Source organism: Oncorhynchus clarkii, unplaced genomic scaffold (genome assembly GCF_045791955.1).
Source record: "Oncorhynchus clarkii lewisi isolate Uvic-CL-2024 unplaced genomic scaffold, UVic_Ocla_1.0 unplaced_contig_6067_pilon_pilon, whole genome shotgun sequence".
In the NCBI taxonomy this organism is placed as follows: domain Eukaryota; kingdom Metazoa; phylum Chordata; class Actinopteri; order Salmoniformes; family Salmonidae; genus Oncorhynchus; species Oncorhynchus clarkii.
Window position 1 is genome coordinate 128,960 of NW_027261154.1, and position 23,541 is coordinate 152,500.

Here is a 23,541-nt window from a genome sequence, read left to right on the forward strand (position 1 = left end):
GAGATAAGAATAACGTAATTATAGAGCAGCAGTCGATAACACTAGCGGGGCTGTAAACGTTAGTGAACGGTGATTTAAAAAAACAACTTTTGAATAGGTTTTGTTCCCTACTTCATTTGGATCGGATTGGGCTCCTACAGACCCGATGCACTCGCATCTTAAGCATCTGAACAGGAGACCGATGCCTATAGGTGAATCGTTACGTCCCTTGCATATAACCTTCCACTACAACACACCGTGGCCTGAGTAGATATAACCTTCCACTACAACACACCGTGGTCTGAGTATATATAACCTTCCACTACAACACACCGTGGCCTGAGTATATATAACCTTCCACTTCAACACACCGTGGCCTGAGTATATATAACCTTCCACTTCAACACACCGTGGCCTGAGTATTTATAACCTTCCACTTCAACACACCGTGGCCTGAGTATATATAACCTTCCACTACAACACACCGTGGTCTGAGTATATATAACCTTCCACTACAACACACCGTGGCCTGAGTAGATATAACCTTCCACTACAACACACCGTGGCCTGAGTATATATAACCTTCCACTACAACACACCGTGGTCTGAGTATATATAACCTTCCACTTCAACACACCGTGGCCTGAGTATATATAACCTTCCACTTCAACACACCGTGGCCTGAGTATATATAACCTTCCACTTCAACACACCGTGGCCTGAGTATTTATAACCTTCCACTTCAACACACCGTGGCCTGAGTATATATAACCTTCCACTACAACACACCGTGGTCTGAGTATATATAACCTTCCACTACAACACACCGTGGCCTGAGTAGATATAACCTTCCACTACAACACACCGTGGCCTGAGTATATATAACCTTCCACTACAACACACCGTGGACTGAGTATATATAACCTTCCACTACAACACACCGTGGCCTGAGTAGATATAACCTTCCACTACAACATATATATAACCTTCCACTACAACACACCGTGGCCTGAGTATATATAACCTTCCACTTCAACACACCGTGGCCTGAGTATATATAACCTTCCACTTCAACACACCGTGGCCTGAGTAGATATAACCTTCCACTACAACACACCGTGGCCTGAGTAGATATAACCTTCCACTACAACATATATATAACCTTCCACTACAACATATATATTTAACCTTCCACTACAACATATATATAACCTTCCACTACAACACACCGTGGCCTAAATATATATAACCTTCCACTTCAACACACCGTGGCCTGAGTAGATATAACCTTCCACTACAACACACCGTGGTCTGAGTATATATAACCTTCCACTACAACATATATATAACCTTCCACTACAACACACCGTGGCCTGAGTATATATAACCTTCCACTTCAACACACCGTGGCCTGAGTATATATAACCTTCCACTACAACATATATATAACCTTCCACTACAACACACCGTGGCCTGAGTATATATAACCTTCCACTACAACATATATATAACCTTCCACTACAACATATATATTTAACCTTCCACTACAACACACCGTGGCCTGAGTATATATAACCTTCCACTTCAACACACCGTGGCCTGAGTAGATATAACCTTCCACTACAACATATATATAACCTTCCACTACAACACACCGTGGCCTGAGTATATATAACCTTCCACTACAACACACCGTGGCCTGAGTATATATAACCTTCCACTACAACACACCGTGGCCTGAGTAGATATAACCTTCCACTACAACACACCATGGCCTGAGTATATATAACCTTCCACTACAACATATATATAACCTTCCACTACAACACACCGTGGCCTGAGTATATATAACCTTCCACTACAACATATATATAACCTTCCACTACAACACACCGTGGCCTGAGTATATATAACCTTCCACTACAACACACCGTGGCCTGAGTATATATAACCTTCCACTACAACATATATATAACCTTCCACTACAACACACCGTGGCCTGAGTATATATAACCTTCCACTACAACACACCGTGGCCTGAGTATATATAACCTTCCACTACAACATATATATAACCTTCCACTACAACACACCGTGGCCTGAGTATATATAACCTTCCACTACAACACACCGTGGCCTGAGTAGATATAACCTTCCACTACAACACACCGTGGCCTGAGTATATATAACCTTCCACTACAACACACCGTGGCCTGAGTATATATAACCTTCCACTACAACATATATATATATAACCTTCCACTACAACACACCGTGGCCTGAGTAGATATAACCTTCCACTACAACATATATATAACCTTCCACTACAACACACCGTGGTCTGAGTATATATAACCTTCCACTTCAACACACCGTGGCCTGAGTATATATAACCTTCCACTACAACACACCGTGGCCTGAGTAGATATAACCTTCCACTACAACATATATATAACCTTCCACTTCAACACACCGTGGCCTGAGTATATATAACCTTCCACTACAACATATATATAACCTTCCACTACAACACACCGTGGCCTGAGTATATATAACCTTCCACTTCAACACACCGTGGCCTGAGTAGATATAACCTTCCACTTCAACACACCGTGGCCTGAGTAGATATAACCTTCCACTACAACACACCGTGGTCTGAGTATATATAACCTTCCACTACAACACACCGTGGCCTGAGTATATATAACCTTCCACTTCAACACACCGTGGCCTGAGTAGATATAACCTTCCACTTCAACACACCGTGGCCTGAGTATATATAACCTTCCACTACAACACACCGTGGCCTGAGTATATATAACCTTCCACTACAACATATATATAACCTTCCACTACAACACACCGTGGCCTGAGTATATATATAACCTTCCACTACAACACACCGTGGCCTGAGTATATATAACCTTCCACTACAACATATATATAACCTTCCACTACAACACACCGTGGCCTGAGTATATATAACATTCCACTACAACACACCGTGGTCTGAGTATATATAACCTTCCACTACAACACACCATGGCCTGAGTAGATATAACCTTCCACTACAACACACCGTGGCCTGAGTATATATAACCTTCCACTACAACATATATATAACCTTCCACTACAACACACCGTGGCCTGAGTAGATATAACCTTCCACTACAACACACCGTGGCCTGAGTATATATAACCTTCCACTACAACACACCGTGGCCTGAGTATATATAACCTTCCACTACAACACACCGTGGCCTGAGTAGATATAACCTTCCACTACAACACACCGCGGCCTGAGTATATATAACCTTCCACTACAACATATATATAAATTTCCACTTCAACACACCGTGGCCTGAGTATATATAACCTTCCACTACAACATATATATAACCTTCCACTTCAACACACCGTGGCCTGAGTATATATAACCTTCCACTACAACACACCGTGGCCTGAGTATATATAACCTTCCACTACAACACACCGTGGCCTGAGTATATATAACCTTCCACTACAACATATATTTAACCTTCCACTTCAACACACCGTGGCCTGAGTATATATAACCTTCCACTACAACATACCGTGGCCTGAGTATATATAACCTTCCACTACAACACACCGTGGCCTGAGTAGATATAACCTTCCACTACAACATATATATAACCTTCCACTACAACACACCGTGGCCTGAGTATATATAACCTTCCACTACAACATATATATAACCTTCCACTTCAACACACCGTGGCCTGAGTATATATAACCTTCCACTACAACACACCGTGGCCTGAGTATATATAACCTTCCACTACAACACACCGTGGCCTGAGTATATATAACCTTCCACTACAACATATATTTAACCTTCCACTTCAACACACCGTGGCCTGAGTATATATAACCTTCCACTACAACATACCGTGGCCTGAGTATATATAACCTTCCACTACAACACACCGTGGCCTGAGTAGATATAACCTTCCACTACAACATATATATAACCTTCCACTACAACACACCGTGGCCTGAGTATATATAACCTTCCACTACAACACACCGTGGCCTGAGTAGATATAACCTTCTACTTCAACACACCGTGGCCTGAGTATATATAACCTTCCACTACAACATATATATAACCTTCCACTACAACACACCGTGGCCTGAGTGTATATATAACCTTCCACTACAACACACCGTGGTCTGAGTATATATAACCTTCCACTACAACACACCGTGTTCTGAGTATATATAACCTTCCACTACAACACACCGTGGCCTGAGTAGATATAACCTTCCACTACAACATATATATAACCTTCCACTACAACACACCTTGGCCTGAGTATATATAACCTTCCACTACAACATATATATAACCTTCCACTACAACACACCGTGGCCTGAGTAGATATAACCTTCCACTACAACACACCGTGGCCTGAGTATATATAACCTTCCACTACAACATATATATAACCTTCCACTACAACACACCGTGGCCTGAGTATATATAACCGTCCACTACAACACACCGTGGCCTGAGTAGATATAACCTTCCACTACAACATATATATAATATTCCACTTCAACACACCGTGGCCTGAGTATATATAACCTTCCACTACAACACACCGTGGCCTGAGTATATATAACCTTCCACTACAACATATATATAACCTTCCACTACAACACACCGTGGCCTGAGTATATATAACCTTCCACTACAACACACCGTGGCCTGAGTATATATAACCTTCCACTACAACACACCGTGGCCTGAGTAGATATAACCTTCCACTACAACACACCGTGGCCTGAGTATATATAACCTTCCACTACAACATATATATAAACTTCCACTTCAACACACCGTGGCCTGAGTATATATAACCTTCCACTACAACATATATATAACCTTCCACTACAACACACCGTGGCCTGAGTATATATAACCTTCCACTACAACACACCGTGGTCTGAGTATATATAACCTTCCACTTCAACATATATATTTAACCTTCCACTACAACATATATATAACCTTCCACTTCAACACACCGTGGCCTGAGTATATATAACCTTCCACTACAACATATATATAACCTTCCACTACAACACACCGTGGCCTGAGTATATATAACCTTCCACTACAACATATATATAACCTTCCACTTCAACACACCGTGGCCTGAGTATATATAACCTTCCACTACAACATATATATAACCTTCCACTACAACACACCGTGGCCTGAGTATATATAACCTTCCACTTCAACACACCGTGGCCTGAGTATATATAACCTTCCACTACAACATATATATAACCTTCCACTACAACACACCGTGGTCTGAGTATATATAACCTTCCACTACAACACACCGTGGCCTGAGTATATATAACCTTCCACTACAACACACCGTGGCCTGAGTAGATATAACCTTCCACTACAACATATATATAACCTTCCACTACAACACACCGTGGCCTGAGTATATATAACCTTCCACTACAACATATATATAACCTTCCACTACAACACACCGTGGTCTGAGTATATATAACCTTCCACTACAACACACCGTGGCCTGAGTAGATATAACCTTCCACTACAACATATATATATAACCTTCCACTACAACACACCGTGGTCTGAGTATATATAACCTTCCACTACAACATATATATATATATATAACCTTCCACTACAACATATATATATAACCTTCCACTACAACACACCGTGGCCTGAGTATATATAACCTTCCACTACAACATATATATATAACCTTCCACTACAACACACCGTGGCCTGAGTATATATAACCTTCCACTACAACACACCGTGGTCTGAGTAGATATAACCTTCCACTACAACACACCGTGGCCTGAGTATATTTAACCTTCCACTACAACATATATATATAACCGTCCACTACAACACACCGTGGCCTGAGTATATATAACCTTCCACTTCAACACACCGTGGCCTGAGTAGATATAACCTTCCACTACAACACACCATGGCCTGAGTATATATAACCTTCCACTACAACATATATATAACCTTCCACTACAACACACCGTGGCCTGAGTAGATATAACCTTCCACTACAACACACCGTGGCCTGAGTAGATATAACCTTTCACTACAACACACCGTGGCCTGAGTAGATATAACCTTTCACTACAACACACCGTGGTCTGAGTATATATAACCTTCCACTACAACACACCGTGGCCTGAGTAGATATAACCTTCCACTTCAACATATATATTTAACCTTCCACTACAACACACCGTGGCCTGAGTATATATAACCTTCCACTACAACACACCGTGGTCTGAATAGGTATGTCCCTCGCTTGGGGGTGATGGTTACGGCCTCTTTTAAAGAGCCTCAGTCGTCTTGTTGCTCTTCATCCAACCCGTCTAAAAAGGCCCTCCGTTCTCTCACCCTTCTATATTCTAATATTATTCTGTTCTAGCCCTGTTTTTTATTATTCAGTGTTGTTAATACATTATCTCGATGTGGATTGCATTTTGCTCGGGCTGCACTGTGATTTCAATAGCCTTTGTCATGGCAGGGAGCATGTCGCCCCCCCCCCCCCCCCAATATCAGCCGTGGTTCAGTCAGATGTACGGAGAGCAGGTTGGAAGTGGAACAGAATGGAATAGCCCCCCCACCCCCCCCCCCCCACCCCCCCGGTGTGCTTGGGCTGCACCATGAGGTGAATACCCCTCTCCTCTCCTCTCCTGATTGTGCCTAATTCATGTGAGCACACGGTGTTTGCTCTTGAGTAGGAGTTGAAGCAGTAGCCTACAGGCTGAAACTAGGAAGTGCTGACCCAGAAGGACATTTCTGGTAGAACTGGTACGTAGCATTGAGACCTTGGGAAAAGAAACCAGCCATTTCAAAACATCTGTAGATTCTGTGGTTTATAGCGGAGTCCTTGTGGTTCTTGTCCGACGCGGCAACTCCTTTCCCAAATGTCGTGTTAGAGTTCAGAAATGTGCATTTTCAAAACGCAGACCATCAAAAAACAAATGATCTGCGTCTCTTAACCCATTTCACCTGCGTCAGTAGACGGAGAAGAGATTTTTCCTTCACAGAAAATACATTCGTGAAACGCAGAAATTGGCAGAAATTTGCTTCCAATAACTTCACAGAAGTGCAGCGCTATTTGTATTTTTCCATGAAGAAAACAGAATTCTGTCTTAATGTAAAAACTGTTTGCTCTTTAAGCCTCTGTCCATCTGGCCCTCCTCCTCCCTCTCTGTCCATCTGGCCCTCCTCCTCCCTCTCTGTCCATCTGTCCCTCCTCCTCCCTCTCTGTCCATCTGTCCATCCTCCTCCCTCTCTAGTGTAGTCTATATCTGTCCCTCCCTCTCTAGTGTAGTCTATATCTGTCCCTCCCTCTCTAGTGTAGTCTATATCTGTCCCTCTCTCTCTAGTGTAGTCTATATCTGGCCCTCCTCCTCTCTCTCTAGTGTAGTCTATATCTGGCCCTCCTCCTCCCTCTCTAGTGTAGTCTATATCTGTCCCTCCCTCTCTAGTGTAGTCTATATCTGGCCCTCCTCCTCCCTCTCTAGTGTAGTCTATCTGTCCCTCCTCCTCCCTCTCTAGTGTAGTCTATATCTGTCCCTCCCTCTCTAGTGTAGTCTATATCTGTCCATCTGGCCCTCCTCCTCCCTCTCTAGTGTAGTCTATATCTGTCCCTCCCTCTCTAGTGTAGTCTATATCTGGCCCTCCTCCTCCCTCTCTAGTGTAGTCTACCTGTCCCTCCTCCTCCCTCTCTAGTGTAGTCTATATCTGTCCCTCCCTCTCTAGTGTAGTCTATATCTGTCCCTCCCTCTCTAGTGTAGTCTATATCTGTCCCTCCCTCTCTAGTGTAGTCTATCTGTCCCTCCTCCTCCCTCTCTAGTGTAGTCTATATCTGTCCCTCCCTCTCTAGTGTAGTCTATATCTGTCCCTCCCTCTCTAGTGTAGTCTATATCTGTCCCTCCCTCTCTAGTGTAGTCTATATCTGTCCCTCCCTCTCTAGTGTAGTCTATATCTGGTCTGGGATCAGTCTGGCTTTACACCCACTGGGATCTGGTCTGGGATCAGTCTGGCTTTACACCCACTGGGATCTGGTCTGGGATCAGTCTGGCTTTCCACCCACTGGGATCTGGTCTGGGATCAGTCTGGCTTTACACCCACTGGGTTCTGGTCTGGGATCAGTCTGGCTTTACACCCACTGGGATCTGGTCTGGGATCAGTCTGGCTTTACACCCACTGGGATCTGGTCTGGGATCAGTCTGGCTTTACATCCACTGGGCTCTGGTCTGGGATCAGTCTGGATTTACACCCACTGGGATCTGGTCTGGGATCTGGTCTGGGAAGAGATGGATCTATGATAGAATAGGATTTGTCATTATTTTGCTCGATAACTCTATTCTGGTATTCCCATTGAGTCTAGACGGTGTGGGCTTTTTGAGTGTCTGGGGATGCTGTAGATTTGTCTCTATTGGCCCCTATGGTAATGTGTGTAAAATAAATAATTTGGTATTTAAGTTATTAGTGCTGTGTTACCAGCAGCATCTTCTCTCTCCTGGGTGAGCAGAGGGGAGAGGGGGGGAAGAGGGATGGGGAGGAAGGTGGAGAACGGTAGGGGTGAGGAGAAGAGGGAGAGGGGTGAGGAGGAGAGGGTTGAGGAGGAGAGGGAGAGGGTTGAGAGGGAGAGGAATGAGGAGGAGTAGGAGAGGGTTGAGAGGGAGAGGGTTGAGAGGGAGAGGGTTGAGGAGGAGTAGGAGGGTTGAGAGGGAGAGGGTTGAGAGGGAGAGGGTTGATGAGGAGAGGGTTGAGGAGGAGAAGGAGAGGGTTGAGGAGGAGTAGGAGAGGGTTTATAGGGAGAGGGTTGAGAGGGAGAGGGTTGAGGAGGAGTGGGAAAGGGTTGAGGAGGAGAAGGAGAGGGTTGAGGAGAGGGAGAGGGTTGAGGAGGAGAGGGAGAGGGTTGAGGAGGAGAGGGAGAGGGTTGAGGAGGAGAAGGAGAGGATTGAGGAGGAGAAGGAGAGGAGGAGAGGGAGAGGGAGGAGAGGGAGAGGGTTGAGGAGAAGGAGAGGATTGAGGAGGAGTAGGAGAGGGTTGAGGAGGAGTGGGAAAGGGTTGAGGAGGAGTAGGAGAGGGTTGAGGGGGAGAGGGTTGAGGAGGAGTAGGAGAGGGTTGAGAGGGAGAGGGTTGAGGAGGAGAGGGAGAGGGTTGAAGAGGAGTAGGAGAGGGTTGAGTGGGAGAGGACTGAGTAGGAGAGGACTGAGTAGGAGAGGACTGAGTAGGAGAGGATTGAGTAGGAGAGGATTGAGTAGGAGAGGATTGAGTAGGAGGGGTTGAGTGGGAGAGGGTTGAGAGGGAGAGGGTTGAGTAGGAGTAGGAGAGGGTTGAGAGGGAGAGGGTTGAGGAGTAGAGGGAGAGGGTTGAGGAGGAGAGGGAGAGGGTTGAGGAGGAGAGGGAGAGGGTTGAGGAGGAGAAGGTTGAGAAGGAGAGGGAGAGGGTTGAGGAGGGAGAGGGTTGAGGAGGAGAAGGTTGAGAAGGAGAGGGAGAAGGTTGAGAAGGAGAGGGAGAGGGTTGAGGAGGAGAGGGTTGAGGAGGAGAGGGTTGAGAAGGATAGGGTTGAGGAGGAGAAGGTTGAGAAGGAGAGGGAGAGGGTTGAGGAGGAGAAGGTTGAGAAGGAGAGGGTTGAGGACGAGAAGGTTGAGAAGGAGAGGGAGAGGGTTGAGGAGGAGAAGGTTGAGAAGGAGACGGTTGAGAGGAAGAGGGTTGAGGAGGAGAAGGTTGAGAAGGAGAGGGAGAGGGTTGAGGAGGAGAAGGTTGAGAGGGAGAGGGTTGAGGAGGAGAAGGTTGAGAAGGAGAGGGTTGAGGAGGAGAAGGTTGAGAGGGAGAGGGTTGAGGAGAAGAAGGTTGAGAAGGAGAGGGAGAGGGTTGAGGAGGAGACGGTTGAGAAGGAGAGGGAGAGGGTTGAGGAGGAGAAGGTTGAGAAGGAGAGGGAGAGGGTTGAGGAGGAGAAGGTTGAGAAGGAGAGGGAGAGGGTTGAGGAGGAGAAGGTTGAGAAGGAGAGGGAGAGGGTTGAGGACGAGAAGGTTGAGAAGGAGAGGGAGAGGGTTGAGGAGGAGAAGGTTGAGAAGGAGAGGGAGATGGTTGAGGACGAGAAGGTTGAGAAGGAGAGGGAGAAGAAGGGGAGAGAATTTGTTGGAAAATAATTTTATTTAACTAGGAAAGTCCGTTAAGAGCAAATTCCTATTTACAATGACGGCCTACCTCTGGCCAAACCCGGATGACGCTGGGCCAATTGTACGCCACCTTATGGGACTCCCAATCACGGCCGGTTGTGATACCGTCTGGATTCGAACCAGGGTGTCTGTAGTGACGCATCAAGCACTGAGATGCAGACCGCTGCGCCCTACAAAGCCTCTCACAACACGTGTGTGTGTGTGTTTCAGAGAGAACTAGACGCCACCGCCACACAGCTCGCCAACAGACAGGATGAGAGCGAACAGTCCAGGAAGAAACTCATCGACCAGAGCCGCGACTTCAAGAAGAACACGCCTGAGGTGACACACACACACACACACACACACACACACACACACACACACACACACACACACACACACACACACACACACACACACACAGACATACACACACACCTACACACCTACACACCTACACACCTACACACACACACACCTACACACCTACACACACACACACACACACAGACATACACACACACCTACACACACACCTACACACCTACACACACACACACACAGGCATCGATACACAAACACACACATTTTAAATACTTTATTTGAATCCAGAAATCACATTAGTTTCGAAGGATTTAAACATTATATCTGGACACTTATAGATATAGAACGTATCTTCTCCATACTGCTAGACTGACCATACCAGCTGAAACAGAGACAGTACCTTCTCCATACAGCTAGACTGACCATACCAGCTGAAACAGAGACAGTACCTTCTCCTCCATACAGCTAGACTGACCATACCAGCTGAAACAGAGCAGTACCTTCTCCTCCATACAGCTAGACTGACCATACCAGCTGAAACAGAGACAGTACCTTCTCCTCCATACCAGCTGACACAGAGCAGTACCTTCTCCATACAGCTAGACTGACCATACCAGCTGAAACAGAGACAGTACCTTCTCCATACAGCTAGACTGACCATACCAGCTGAAACAGAGACAGTACCTTCTCCTCCATACAGCTAGACTGACCATACCAGCTGAAACAGAGACAGTACCTTCTCCATACAGCTAGACTGACCATACCAGCTGAAACAGAGCAGTACCTCCTCCATACAGCTAGACTGACCATACCAGCTGAAACAGAACAGTACCTTCTCCTCCATACAGCTAGACTGTCCATACCAGCTGAAACAGAGACAGTACCTTCTCCATACAGCTAAACTGACCATACCAGCTGAAACAGAGCAGTACCTCCTCCATACAGCTAGACTGTCCATACCAGCTGAAACAGAGACAGTACCTTCTCCTCCATACAGCTAGACTGACCATACCAGCTGAAACAGAGACAGTACCTCCTCCATACAGCTAGACTGACCATACCAGCTGAAACAGAGCAGTACCTTCTCCTCCATACAGCTAGACTGACCATACCAGCTGAAACAGAGCAGTACCTTCTCCTCCATACAGCTAGACTGACCATACCAGCTGAAACAGAGACAGTACCTTCTCCTCCATACCAGCTGACACAGAGCAGTACCTTCTCCATACAGCTAGACTGACCATACCAGCTGAAACAGAGACAGTACCTTCTCCATACAGCTAGACTGACCATACCAGCTGAAACAGAGACAGTACCTTCTCCTCCATACAGCTAGACTGACCATACCAGCTGAAACAGAGACAGTACCTTCTCCATACAGCTAGACTGACCATACCAGCTGAAACAGAGACAGTACCTTCTCCTCCATACAGCTAGACTGACCATACCAGCTGAAACAGAGACAGTACCTTCTCCTCCATACAGCTATACTGACCATACCAGCTGAAACAGAGACAGTACCTTCTCCATACAGCTAGACTGACCATACCAGCTGAAACAGAGACAGTACCTTCTCCTCCATACAGCTAGACTGACCATACCAGCTGAAACAGAGACAGTACCTTCTCCTCCATACCAGCTGACACAGAGCAGTACCTTCTCCATACAGCTAGACTGACCATACCAGCTGAAACAGAGACAGTACCTTCTCCATACAGCTAGACTGACCATACCAGCTGAAACAGAGACAGTACCTTCTCCTCCATACAGCTAGACTGACCATACCAGCTGAAACAGAGACAGTACCTTCTCCATACAGCTAGACTGACCATACCAGCTGAAACAGAGCAGTACCTCCTCCATACAGCTAGACTGACCATACCAGCTGAAACAGAACAGTACCTTCTCCTCCATACAGCTAGACTGTCCATACCAGCTGAAACAGAGACAGTACCTTCTCCATACAGCTAGACTGACCATACCAGCTGAAACAGAGCAGTACCTCCTCCATACAGCTAGACTGTCCATACCAGCTGAAACAGAGACAGTACCTTCTCCTCCATACAGCTAGACTGACCATACCAGCTGAAACAGAGACAGTACCTCCTCCATACAGCTAGACTGACCATACCAGCTGAAACAGAGCAGTACCTTCTCCTCCATACAGCTAGACTGACCATACCAGCTGAAACAGAGCAGTACCTTCTCCTCCATACAGCTAGACTGACCATACCAGCTGAAACAGAGACAGTACCTTCTCCTCCATACCAGCTGACACAGAGCAGTACCTTCTCCATACAGCTAGACTGACCATACCAGCTGAAACAGAGACAGTACCTTCTCCATACAGCTAGACTGACCATACCAGCTGAAACAGAGACAGTACCTTCTCCTCCATACAGCTAGACTGACCATACCAGCTGAAACAGAGACAGTACCTTCTCCATACAGCTAGACTGACCATACCAGCTGAAACAGAGACAGTACCTTCTCCTCCATACAGCTAGACTGACCATACCAGCTGAAACAGAGACAGTACCTTCTCCTCCATACAGCTATACTGACCATACCAGCTGAAACAGAGACAGTACCTTCTCCTCCATACCAGCTGAAACAGAGACAGTACCTTCTCCATACAGCTAGACTGACCATACCAGCTGAAACAGAGACAGTACCTTCTCCTCCATACAGCTAGACTGACCATACCAGCTGAAACAGAGACAGTACCTTCTCCTCCATACAGCTAGACTGACCATACCAGCTGAAACTGAGACAGTACCTTCTCCATACAGCTAGACTGACCATACCAGCTGAAACAGAGACAGTACCTTCTCCTCCATACCAGCTGAAACAGAGACAGTACCTTCTCCTCCATACCAGCTGAAACAGAGACAGTACCTTCCCCTCCATACCAGCTGAAACAGAGACAGTACCTTCTCCTCCATACCAGCTGAAACAGAGACAGTACCTTCTCCTCCATACCAGCTGAAAGAGAGACAGTACCTTCTCCTCCATACCAGCTGAAACAGAGACAGTACCTTCTCCTCCATACCAGCTGAAACAGAGACAGTACCTTCTCCTCCATACCAGCTGAAACAGAGACAGTACCTTCTCCTCCATACCAGCTGAAACAGAGACAGTACCTTCTCCTCCATACCAGCTGAAACAGAGACAGTACCTTCTCCATACAGCTAGACTGACCATACCAGCTGAAACAGAGACAGTACCTTCTCCTCCATACAGCTAGACTGTCCATACCAGCTGAAACAGAGACAGTACCTTCTCCTCCATACCAGCTGAAACAGAGACAGTACCTTCTCCTCCATACCAGCTGAAACAGAGACAGTACCTTCTCCTCCATACCAGCTGAAACAGAGACAGTACCTTCTCCTCCATACCAGCTGAAACAGAGACAGTACCTTCTCCTCCATACCAGCTGAAACAGAGACAGTACCTTCTCCTCCATACCAGCTGAAACAGAGACAGTACCTTCTCCATACAGCTAGACTGACCATACCAGCTGAAACAGAGACAGTACCTTCTCCTCCATACCAGCTGAAACAGAGACAGTACCTTCTCCTCCATACAGCTAGACTGACCATACCAGCTGAAACAGAGACAGTACCTTCTCCTCCATACAGCTAGACTGACCATACCAGCTGAAACAGAGACAGTACCTTCTCCATACCAGCTGAAACAGAGACAGTACCTTCTCCTCCATACCAGCTGAAACAGAGACAGTACCTTCTCCTCCATACCAGCTGAAACAGAGACAGTACCTTCTCCTCCATACCAGCTGAAACAGAGACAGTACCTTCTCCTCCATACCAGCTGAAACAGAGACAGTACCTTCTCCTCCATACCAGCTGAAACAGAGACAGTACCTTCTCCTCCATACCAGCTGAAACAGAGACAGTACCTTCTCCTCCATACCAGCTGAAACAGAGACAGTACCTTCTCCTCCATACCAGCTGAAACAGAGACAGTACCTTCTCCTCCATACCAGCTGAAACAGAGACAGTACCTTCTCCTCCATACCAGCTGAAACAGAGACAGTACCTTCTCCTCCATACCAGCTGAAACAGAGACAGTACCTTCTCCTCCATACCAGCTGAAACAGAGACAGTACCTTCTCCATACAGCTAGACTGACCATACCAGCTGAAACAGAGACAGTACCTTCTCCTCCATACCAGCTGAAACAGAGACAGTACCTTCTCCTCCATACAGCTAGACTGACCATACCAGCTGAAACAGAGACAGTACCTTCTCCTCCATACAGCTAGACTGACCATACCAGCTGAAACAGAGACAGTACCTTCTCCATACCAGCTGAAACAGAGACAGTACCTTCTCCTCCATACCAGCTGAAACAGAGACAGTACCTTCTCCTCCATACCAGCTGAAACAGAGACAGTACCTTCTCCTCCATACCAGCTGAAACAGAGACAGTACCTTCTCCTCCATACCAGCTGAAACAGAGACAGTACCTTCTCCTCCATACCAGCTGAAACAGAGACAGTACCTTCTCCTCCATACCAGCTGAAACAGAGACAGTACCTTCTCCTCCATACCAGCTGAAACAGAGACAGTACCTTCTCCTCCATACCAGCTGAAACAGAGACAGTACCTTCTCCTCCATACCAGCTGAAACAGAGACAGTACCTTCTCCTCCATACAGCTAGACTGTCCATACCAGCTGAAACAGAGACAGTACCTTCTCCTCCATACAGCTAGACTGACCATACCAGCTGAAACAGAGACAGTACCTCCTCCATACAGCTAGACTGACCATACCAGCTGAAACAGAGCAGTACCTTCTCCTCCATACAGCTAGACTGACCATACCAGCTGAAACAGAGCAGTACCTTCTCCTCCATACAGCTAGACTGACCATACCAGCTGAAACAGAGACAGTACCTTCTCCTCCATACCAGCTGACACAGAGCAGTACCTTCTCCATACAGCTAGACTGACCATACCAGCTGAAACAGAGACAGTACCTTCTCCATACAGCTAGACTGACCATACCAGCTGAAACAGAGACAGTACCTTCTCCTCCATACAGCTAGACTGACCATACCAGCTGAAACAGAGACAGTACCTTCTCCATACAGCTAGACTGACCATACCAGCTGAAACAGAGACAGTACCTTCTCCTCCATACAGCTAGACTGACCATACCAGCTGAAACAGAGACAGTACCTTCTCCTCCATACAGCTATACTGACCATACCAGCTGAAACAGAGACAGTACCTTCTCCATACAGCTAGACTGACCATACCAGCTGAAACAGAGACAGTACCTTCTCCTCCATACAGCTAGACTGACCATACCAGCTGAAACAGAGACAGTACCTTCTCCTCCATACCAGCTGACACAGAGCAGTACCTTCTCCATACAGCTAGACTGACCATACCAGCTGAAACAGAGACAGTACCTTCTCCATACAGCTAGACTGACCATACCAGCTGAAACAGAGACAGTACCTTCTCCTCCATACAGCTAGACTGACCATACCAGCTGAAACAGAGACAGTACCTTCTCCATACAGCTAGACTGACCATACCAGCTGAAACAGAGCAGTACCTCCTCCATACAGCTAGACTGACCATACCAGCTGAAACAGAGACAGTACCTTCTCCTCCATACAGCTAGACTGTCCATACCAGCTGAAACAGAGACAGTACCTTCTCCATACAGCTAGACTGACCATACCAGCTGAAACAGAGCAGTACCTCCTCCATACAGCTAGACTGTCCATACCAGCTGAAACAGAGACAGTACCTTCTCCTCCATACAGCTAGACTGACCATACCAGCTGAAACAGAGACAGTACCTCCTCCATACAGCTAGACTGACCATACCAGCTGAAACAGAGCAGTACCTTCTCCTCCATACAGCTAGACTGACCATACCAGCTGAAACAGAGCAGTACCTTCTCCTCCATACAGCTAGACTGACCATACCAGCTGAAACAGAGACAGTACCTTCTCCTCCATACCAGCTGACACAGAGCAGTACCTTCTCCATACAGCTAGACTGACCATACCAGCTGAAACAGAGACAGTACCTTCTCCATACAGCTAGACTGACCATACCAGCTGAAACAGAGACAGTACCTTCTCCTCCATACAGCTAGACTGACCATACCAGCTGAAACAGAGACAGTACCTTCTCCATACAGCTAGACTGACCATACCAGCTGAAACAGAGACAGTACCTTCTCCTCCATACAGCTAGACTGACCATACCAGCTGAAACAGAGACAGTACCTTCTCCTCCATACAGCTATACTGACCATACCAGCTGAAACAGAGACAGTACCTTCTCCATACAGCTAGACTGACCATACCAGCTGAAACAGAGACAGTACCTTCTCCTCCATACAGCTAGACTGACCATACCAGCTGAAACAGAGACAGTACCTTCTCCTCCATACAGCTAGACTGACCATACCAGCTGGAACAGAGACAGTACCTTCTCCATACCAGCTGAAACAGAGACAGTACCTTCTCCTCCATACCAGCTGAAACAGAGACAGTACCTTCTCCTCCATACCAGCTGAAACAGAGACAGTACCTTCTCCATACAGCTAGACTGACCATACCAGCTGAAACAGAGACAGTACCTTCTCCTCCATACCAGCTGAAACAGAGACAGTACCTTCTCCTCCATACAGCTAGACTGACCATACCAGCTGAAACAGAGACAGTACCTTCTCCTCCATACAGCTAGACTGACCATACCAGCTGAAACAGAGACAGTACCTTCTCCATACCAGCTGAAACAGAGACAGTACCTTCTCCTCCATACCAGCTGAAACAGAGACAGTACCTTCTCCTCCATACCAGCTGAAACAGAGACAGTACCTTCTCCTCCATACCAGCTGAAACAGAGACAGTACCTTCTCCTCCATACCAGCTGAAACAGAGACAGTACCTTCTCCTCCATACCAGCTGAAACAGAGACAGTACCTTCTCCTCCATACCAGCTGAAACAGAGACAGTACCTTCTCCTCCATACCAGCTGAAACAGAGACAGTACCTTCTCCTCCATACCAGCTGAAACAGAGACAGTACCTTCTCCTCCATACCAGCTGAAACAGAGACAGTACCTTCTCCTCCATACCAGCTGAAACAGAGACAGTACCTTCTCCTCCATACCAGCTGAAAGAGAGACAGTACCTTCTCCTCCATACCAGCTGAAACAGAGACAGTACCTTCTCCTCCATACCAGCTGAAACAGAGACAGTACCTTCTCCTCCATACCAGCTGAAACAAAGACAGTACCTTCTCCTCCATACCAGCTGAAACAGAGACAGTACCTTCTCCTCCATACCAGCTGAAACAGAGACAGTACCTTCTCCTCCATACCAGCTGAAACAGAGACAGTACCTTCTCCTCCATACCAGCTGAAACAGAGACAGTACCTTCTCCTCCATACCAGCTGAAACAGAGACAGTACCTTCTCCTCCATACCAGCTGAAACAGAGACAGTACCTTCTCCACCATACCAGCTGAAACAGAGACAGTACCTTCTCCTCCATACCAGCTGAAACAGAGACAGTACCTTCTCCTCCATACCAGCTGAAACAGAGACAGTACCTTCTCCTCCATACCAGCTGAAACAGAGACAGTACCTTCTCCATACCAGCTGAAACAGAGACAGTACCTTCTCCTCCATACCAGCTGAAACAGAGACAGTACCTTCTCCATACCAGCTGAAACAGAGACAGTACCTTCTTCTCCATACCAGCTGAAACAGAGACAGTACCTTCTCCATACCAGCTGAAACAGAGACAGTACCTTCTCCTCCATACCAGCTGAAACAGAGACAGTACCTTCTCCTCCATACCAGCTGAAACAGAGACAGTACCTTCTCCTCCATACCAGCTGAAACAGAGACAGTACCTTCTCCATACCAGCTGAAACAGAGACAGTACCTTCTCCTCCATACCAGCTGAAACAGAGACAGTACCTTCTCCTCCATACCAGCTGAAACAGAGACAGTACCTTCTCCATACCAGCTGAAACAGAGACAGTACCTTCTCCATACCAGCTGAAACAGAGACAGTACCTTCTTCTCCAGAGGAGGACAGGAAAATATAGACATGCAAAGTTCCCGAAATAATGTGCTATGTGACATTCCTGCTGACTAGGATCATTCTGTCTGTCCTGTTTGTCCCCGGGGGATGCCCCTTGGGTATTGTCGTGTGTTTCCAAGGCAACCCTAATTGTTCAAACACAGACTGGAATCAAAGCAGCATCGTTGTTGTTATTAGGGAACGTCGCCGTAATGGGAGTTTTAACGAGTGGCTATGCGTTCTATGGAAACTAAATGAACGACGTGGAAGGTGTGTACCACAGAGTTGCCTTATGTTCCTGAGAAGCCATAGAGCCCCTGGTTGTTTCTCCCCTTTTTTCGTCCACGGCTATAATTGAACACATTTTGCCGCTAGAAATGTGTTTTAGCATCCGCTGAGGTAGCTAGCAGGTTTACGCGACAGTGGTTGCCGTGGTAACCAAACAGACAGACTCGCTAAGTTTAGCTCACCAAAACATCAGTCCTGTAGCTTGCTATTGTGAAATTCGAATTCAACAATGCCAATAATGTTTTTAATTTGACTTTTGCTTTCAAAAGCAGCTCAAACATAGAATATGTAAGAATCAACTATAGACATGAATTCTACCGTGTTGATATAATGTGTTGATGTACGTGTCAAGTATTCAACAATGCCATGGTATAATAATTGATATGAGGTTAGCTCTGAATAACCAGCCTAGAGAGTCGAATCAGCCTAGAAGTCAGATGACAACAGACTAAATTAGACTCATCCACCTCAGACCAGGTTAGGTTTATTCAAGTCGGACCGGGTTAGGTTTATTCAAGTCGGACCGGGTTAGGTTTATTCAAGTCGGACCAGGTTAGGTTTATTCAAGTCGGACCAGGTTAGGTTTATTCAAGTCGGACCGGGTTAGGTTTATTCACGTCAGACCGGGTTAGGTTTATTCAAGTCGGACCAGGTTAGGTTTATTCAAGTCGGACCAGGTTAGGTTTATTCACGTCGGACCGGGTTAGGTTTATTCAAGTCGGACCAGGTTAGGTTTATTCACGTCGGACCAGGTTAGGTTTATTCACGTCAGACCGGGTTAGGTTTATTGAAGTCGGACCGGGTTAGGTTTATTCAAGTCGGACCGGGTTAGGTTTATTGAAGTCGGACCGGGTTAGGTTTATTGAAGTCGGACCGGGTTAGGTTTATTCAAGTCGGACCGGGTTAGGTTTATTCAAGTCGGACCGGGTTAGGTTTATTCAAGTCGGACCAGGTTAGGTTTATTCAAGTCGGACCAGGTTAGGTTTATTCAAGTCGGACCGGGTTAGGTTTATTCAAGTCGGACCAGGTTAGGTTTATTCAAGTCGGACCGGGTTAGGTTTATTCAAGTCGGACCGGGTTAGGTTTATTCAAGTCGGACCGGGTTAGGTTTATTCAAGTCGGACCAGGTTAGGTTTATTGAAGTCGGACCAGGTTAGGTTTATTCAAGTCGGACCGGGTTAGGTTTATTCAAGTCGGACCAGGTTAGGTTTATTGAAGTCGGACCGGGTTAGGTTTATTGAAGTCGGACCGGGTTAGGTTTATTGAAGTCGGACCGGGTTAGGTTTATTCAAGTCGGACCAGGTTAGGTTTATTCACGTCGGACCGGGTTAGGTTTATTCAAGTCGGACCGGGTTAGGTTTATTCAAGTCGGACCGGGTTAGGTTTATTCACGTCAGACCGGATTAGGTTTATTCAAGTCGGACCGGGTTAGGTTTATTCAAGTCGGACCGGGTTAGGTTTATTCAAGTCGGACCGGGTTAGGTTTATTCAAGTCGGACCGGGTTAGGTTTATTCAAGTCGGACCGGGTTAGGTTTATTCAAGTCGGACCGGGTTAGGTTTATTCAAGTCGGACCAGGTTAGGTTTATTCACGTCAGACCGGGTTAGGTTTATTCACGTCGGACCAGGTTAGGTTCCTCTATCTCTACCAGATGATTAATTTATTTGACGGGTGGGGTGATGAGCGTTTAGTGATGGAGGAGGGAGGCGATGATGTCATTATTTCAATAGGTTGTTGGGTGTCCCCCTGATGAGGTGACAATAGGGTCAGTGGGGTCATAATATACATTACATTTGATATAACCCCTGGGGTGGGGTTATTGGGAACACGGGCCCTGACCTAAGCCTTGGGAATACAGGCCCTGACCTAAGCCTTGTGAATACAGGCCCTTACCTAAGCCTTGGGAATACAGGCCCTGACCTAAGCCTTGGGAATACAGGCCCTGACCTAAGCCTTGGGAATACAGGCCCTGACCTAAGCCTTGGGAATACAGGCCCTGACCTAAGCCTTGGGAATACAGGCCCTGACCTAAGAGTTGGGAATACAGGCCCTGACCTAAGAGTTGGGAATACGGGCCCTGACCTAAGAGTTGGGAATACGGGCCCTGACCTAAGAGTTGGGAATACAGGCCCTGACCTAAGAGTTGGGAATACAGGCCCTGACCTAAGCGTTGGGAATACAGGCCCTGACCTAAGCGTTGGGAATACAGGCCCTGACCTAAGAGTTGGGAATACGGGCCCTGACCTAAGAGTTGGGAATACGGGCCCTGACCTAAGAGTTGGGAATACAGTTCCTGACCTAAGAGTTGGGAATACAGGCCCTGACCTAAGCGTTGGGAATACAGGCCCTGACCTAAGAGTTGGGAATACGGGCCCTGACCTAAGAGTTGGGAATACAGGCCCTGACCTAAGAGTTGGGAATACAGGCCCTGACCTAAGCGTTGGGAATATAGACCCTGTGGCAGTAAAACAAGAGAAAAGACAGTTCATTACAATGAAAGTGTACACACACACACACACACACACACACACACACACACACACACACACACACACACACCACTATGTCGCTAGATTGATGATGTGTTCCTGATCTAATGTGTGTCTATAAGTAGCCGGGAGCCCAGCAGGTAGAGCCCTCTGTACAGGATGACCCATTCTGTCTTACTGTGGTGAAAGCTGCGCTGCATCTCAACAGGGCTATAGTCAAGCTAACTGACAAGTGTGTGGATATGCTTGTTCCCGGAGGTCTATACTTGACTCGGTATCCAATCAGAAACCACTGACTCTTGACCTAATGCTATAACAATAGGACTCTGTGGCTGAGGTTGGGTTTTAAATGTGCTATGAACAGCCAGTGTTAGGTGGAACAGCCAGTGTGTTTATCAGTGTGTTTATCAGTGTGTTTATCAGTGTGTTCATCAGTGTGTTCATCAGTGTGTTCATCAGTGTGTTAGGTGGAAACCTGCTAAACTGTTTCTTCTTCGTCTTTTCAGGATGTCAGAAAGCAAGTGGCTCCTCTGCTCAAGAGCTTCCAGGGAGAGGTAAGTGTGTGTGTGTGTGTGTGTGTGTGTGTGTGCGCGTGCGTGCGTGCGTGCGTTGTCAGTCTGGTGAAGAAGGATTGTTCTACTCAGTTATCTCACCATCACCAGCTGGGTGTTCTGTGTGCAAGGACTTTCAAATATTCGTTTTAATTTCCGTCCGTCCGTCCGTCCGTCCTCCCTCCCTCCCTCCCTCTTGTATTTCAGTACATAGATGTACTGTGTGAGTATCAGATGTATGAAGCCCAGGCAGTGAGAGAGGTTTTTGTGACGTCTCTCTCTCATGGTTCTCTCTCTATTTTAATATATATATATTTAACCATTATTTAAGTAGGCAAGTCAGTTAATAATGGCGGCCTACCCCGGCCAAACCTGGACGACGCTGGGCTAATTGTAGGTCGCAGTTGTAAAGGAGAACTTGTTCTCAACTGGCCTACCTGGTTGAATAACGGTGAAAAAAAAATATGTAAAAAAATTACAAAAATTGTGCACCGCCCTATGGGACTCCCAATCAGGGCCGACTGTGATACAGGGACTGCAGTGACACCTCTAGCACTGAGATGCAGTGCCTTAGACCGCTGAGGCACTCAGGAGCCCTCTTGTGCTCCTCTCTCCCTTATGCTGCTCTCTCTCTCTCGCTCTCTCGCTCCTCTCTCTCTCTCTCTCTCTCTCTCTCTCTCTCTCTCTCTCCCTTGCCTCTCTCTCTCTCTTTTGCTCCTCTCTCCTGCTCCTCTCTCTCGTGCTCCCCTCTCTCGTGCTCCCCTCTCTCGTGCTCCCCTCTCTCGTGCTCTTCTCTCTCGTGCTCCTCTCTCTCTCCTGCTTCTCTCTCTCCTGCTCCTCTCTCTCTCTCGTGCTCCTCTCTCTCTCTCGTGCTCCTCTCTCTCTCTCCTGCTTCTCTCTCTCTCATGCTCCTCTCTCTCCTGCTCCTCTCTCTCTCTCCTGCTCCTCTCTCTCCTGCTCCTCTCTCTCTCTCCTGCTCCTCTCTCTCTGTCACTCTCTCTCTCTCTCGTGCTCCTCTCTCTCCTGCTCCCCTCTCTCGTGCTCCTCTCTCTCTCTTGCTCCTCTCTCTCTCGTGCTCCTCTCTCTCCTGCTCCTCTCTCTCTCCTGCTCCTCTCTCTCGTGCTCCTCTCTCTCGTGCTCCTCTCTCTCTCGTGCTCCTCTCTCTCTCTCGTGCTCCTCTCTCTCTCTCTCTCTCGTGCTCCTCTCTCTCTCTCTCGTGCTCCTCTCTCTCGTGCTCTTCTCTTTCGTGCTCCCCTCTCTCGTGCTCCCCTCTCTCGTGCTCCTCTCTCTCGTGCTCCTCTCTCTCGTGCTCCCCTCTCTCTCTTGCTCCTCTCTCTCCTGCTCCTCTCTCTCTCTCCTGCTCCTCTCTCTCTCTCTCCTGCTCCTCTCTCTCCTGCTCCTCTCTCTCCTGCTCCTCTCTCTCTCTCCTGCTCCTCTCTCTCTGTCACTCTCTCTCTCTCTCGTGCTCCTCTCTCTCCTGCTCCCCTCTCTCGTGCTCCTCTCTCTCTCTTGCTCCTCTCTCTCTCGTGCTCCTCTCTCTCCTGCTCCTCTCTCTCTCTCT

At 47.1% G+C, this 23,541-nt stretch overlaps 1 protein-coding gene across 1 annotated transcript in view; it reads left to right on the forward strand.

The window, feature by feature from the left end:
• LOC139405486 (homeobox protein cut-like 1) overlaps positions 1–23,541 on the forward strand; it is a 153,928-nt gene that overhangs the window by 33,252 nt on the left and 97,135 nt on the right. Inside the window, exons 2-3 of the mRNA XM_071147822.1 lie at positions 10,471–10,581; positions 21,936–21,983. Coding sequence (XP_071003923.1) covers positions 10,471–10,581; positions 21,936–21,983 — 159 coding nt within the window. The remainder of the gene's footprint in view (positions 1–10,470; positions 10,582–21,935; positions 21,984–23,541) is intronic.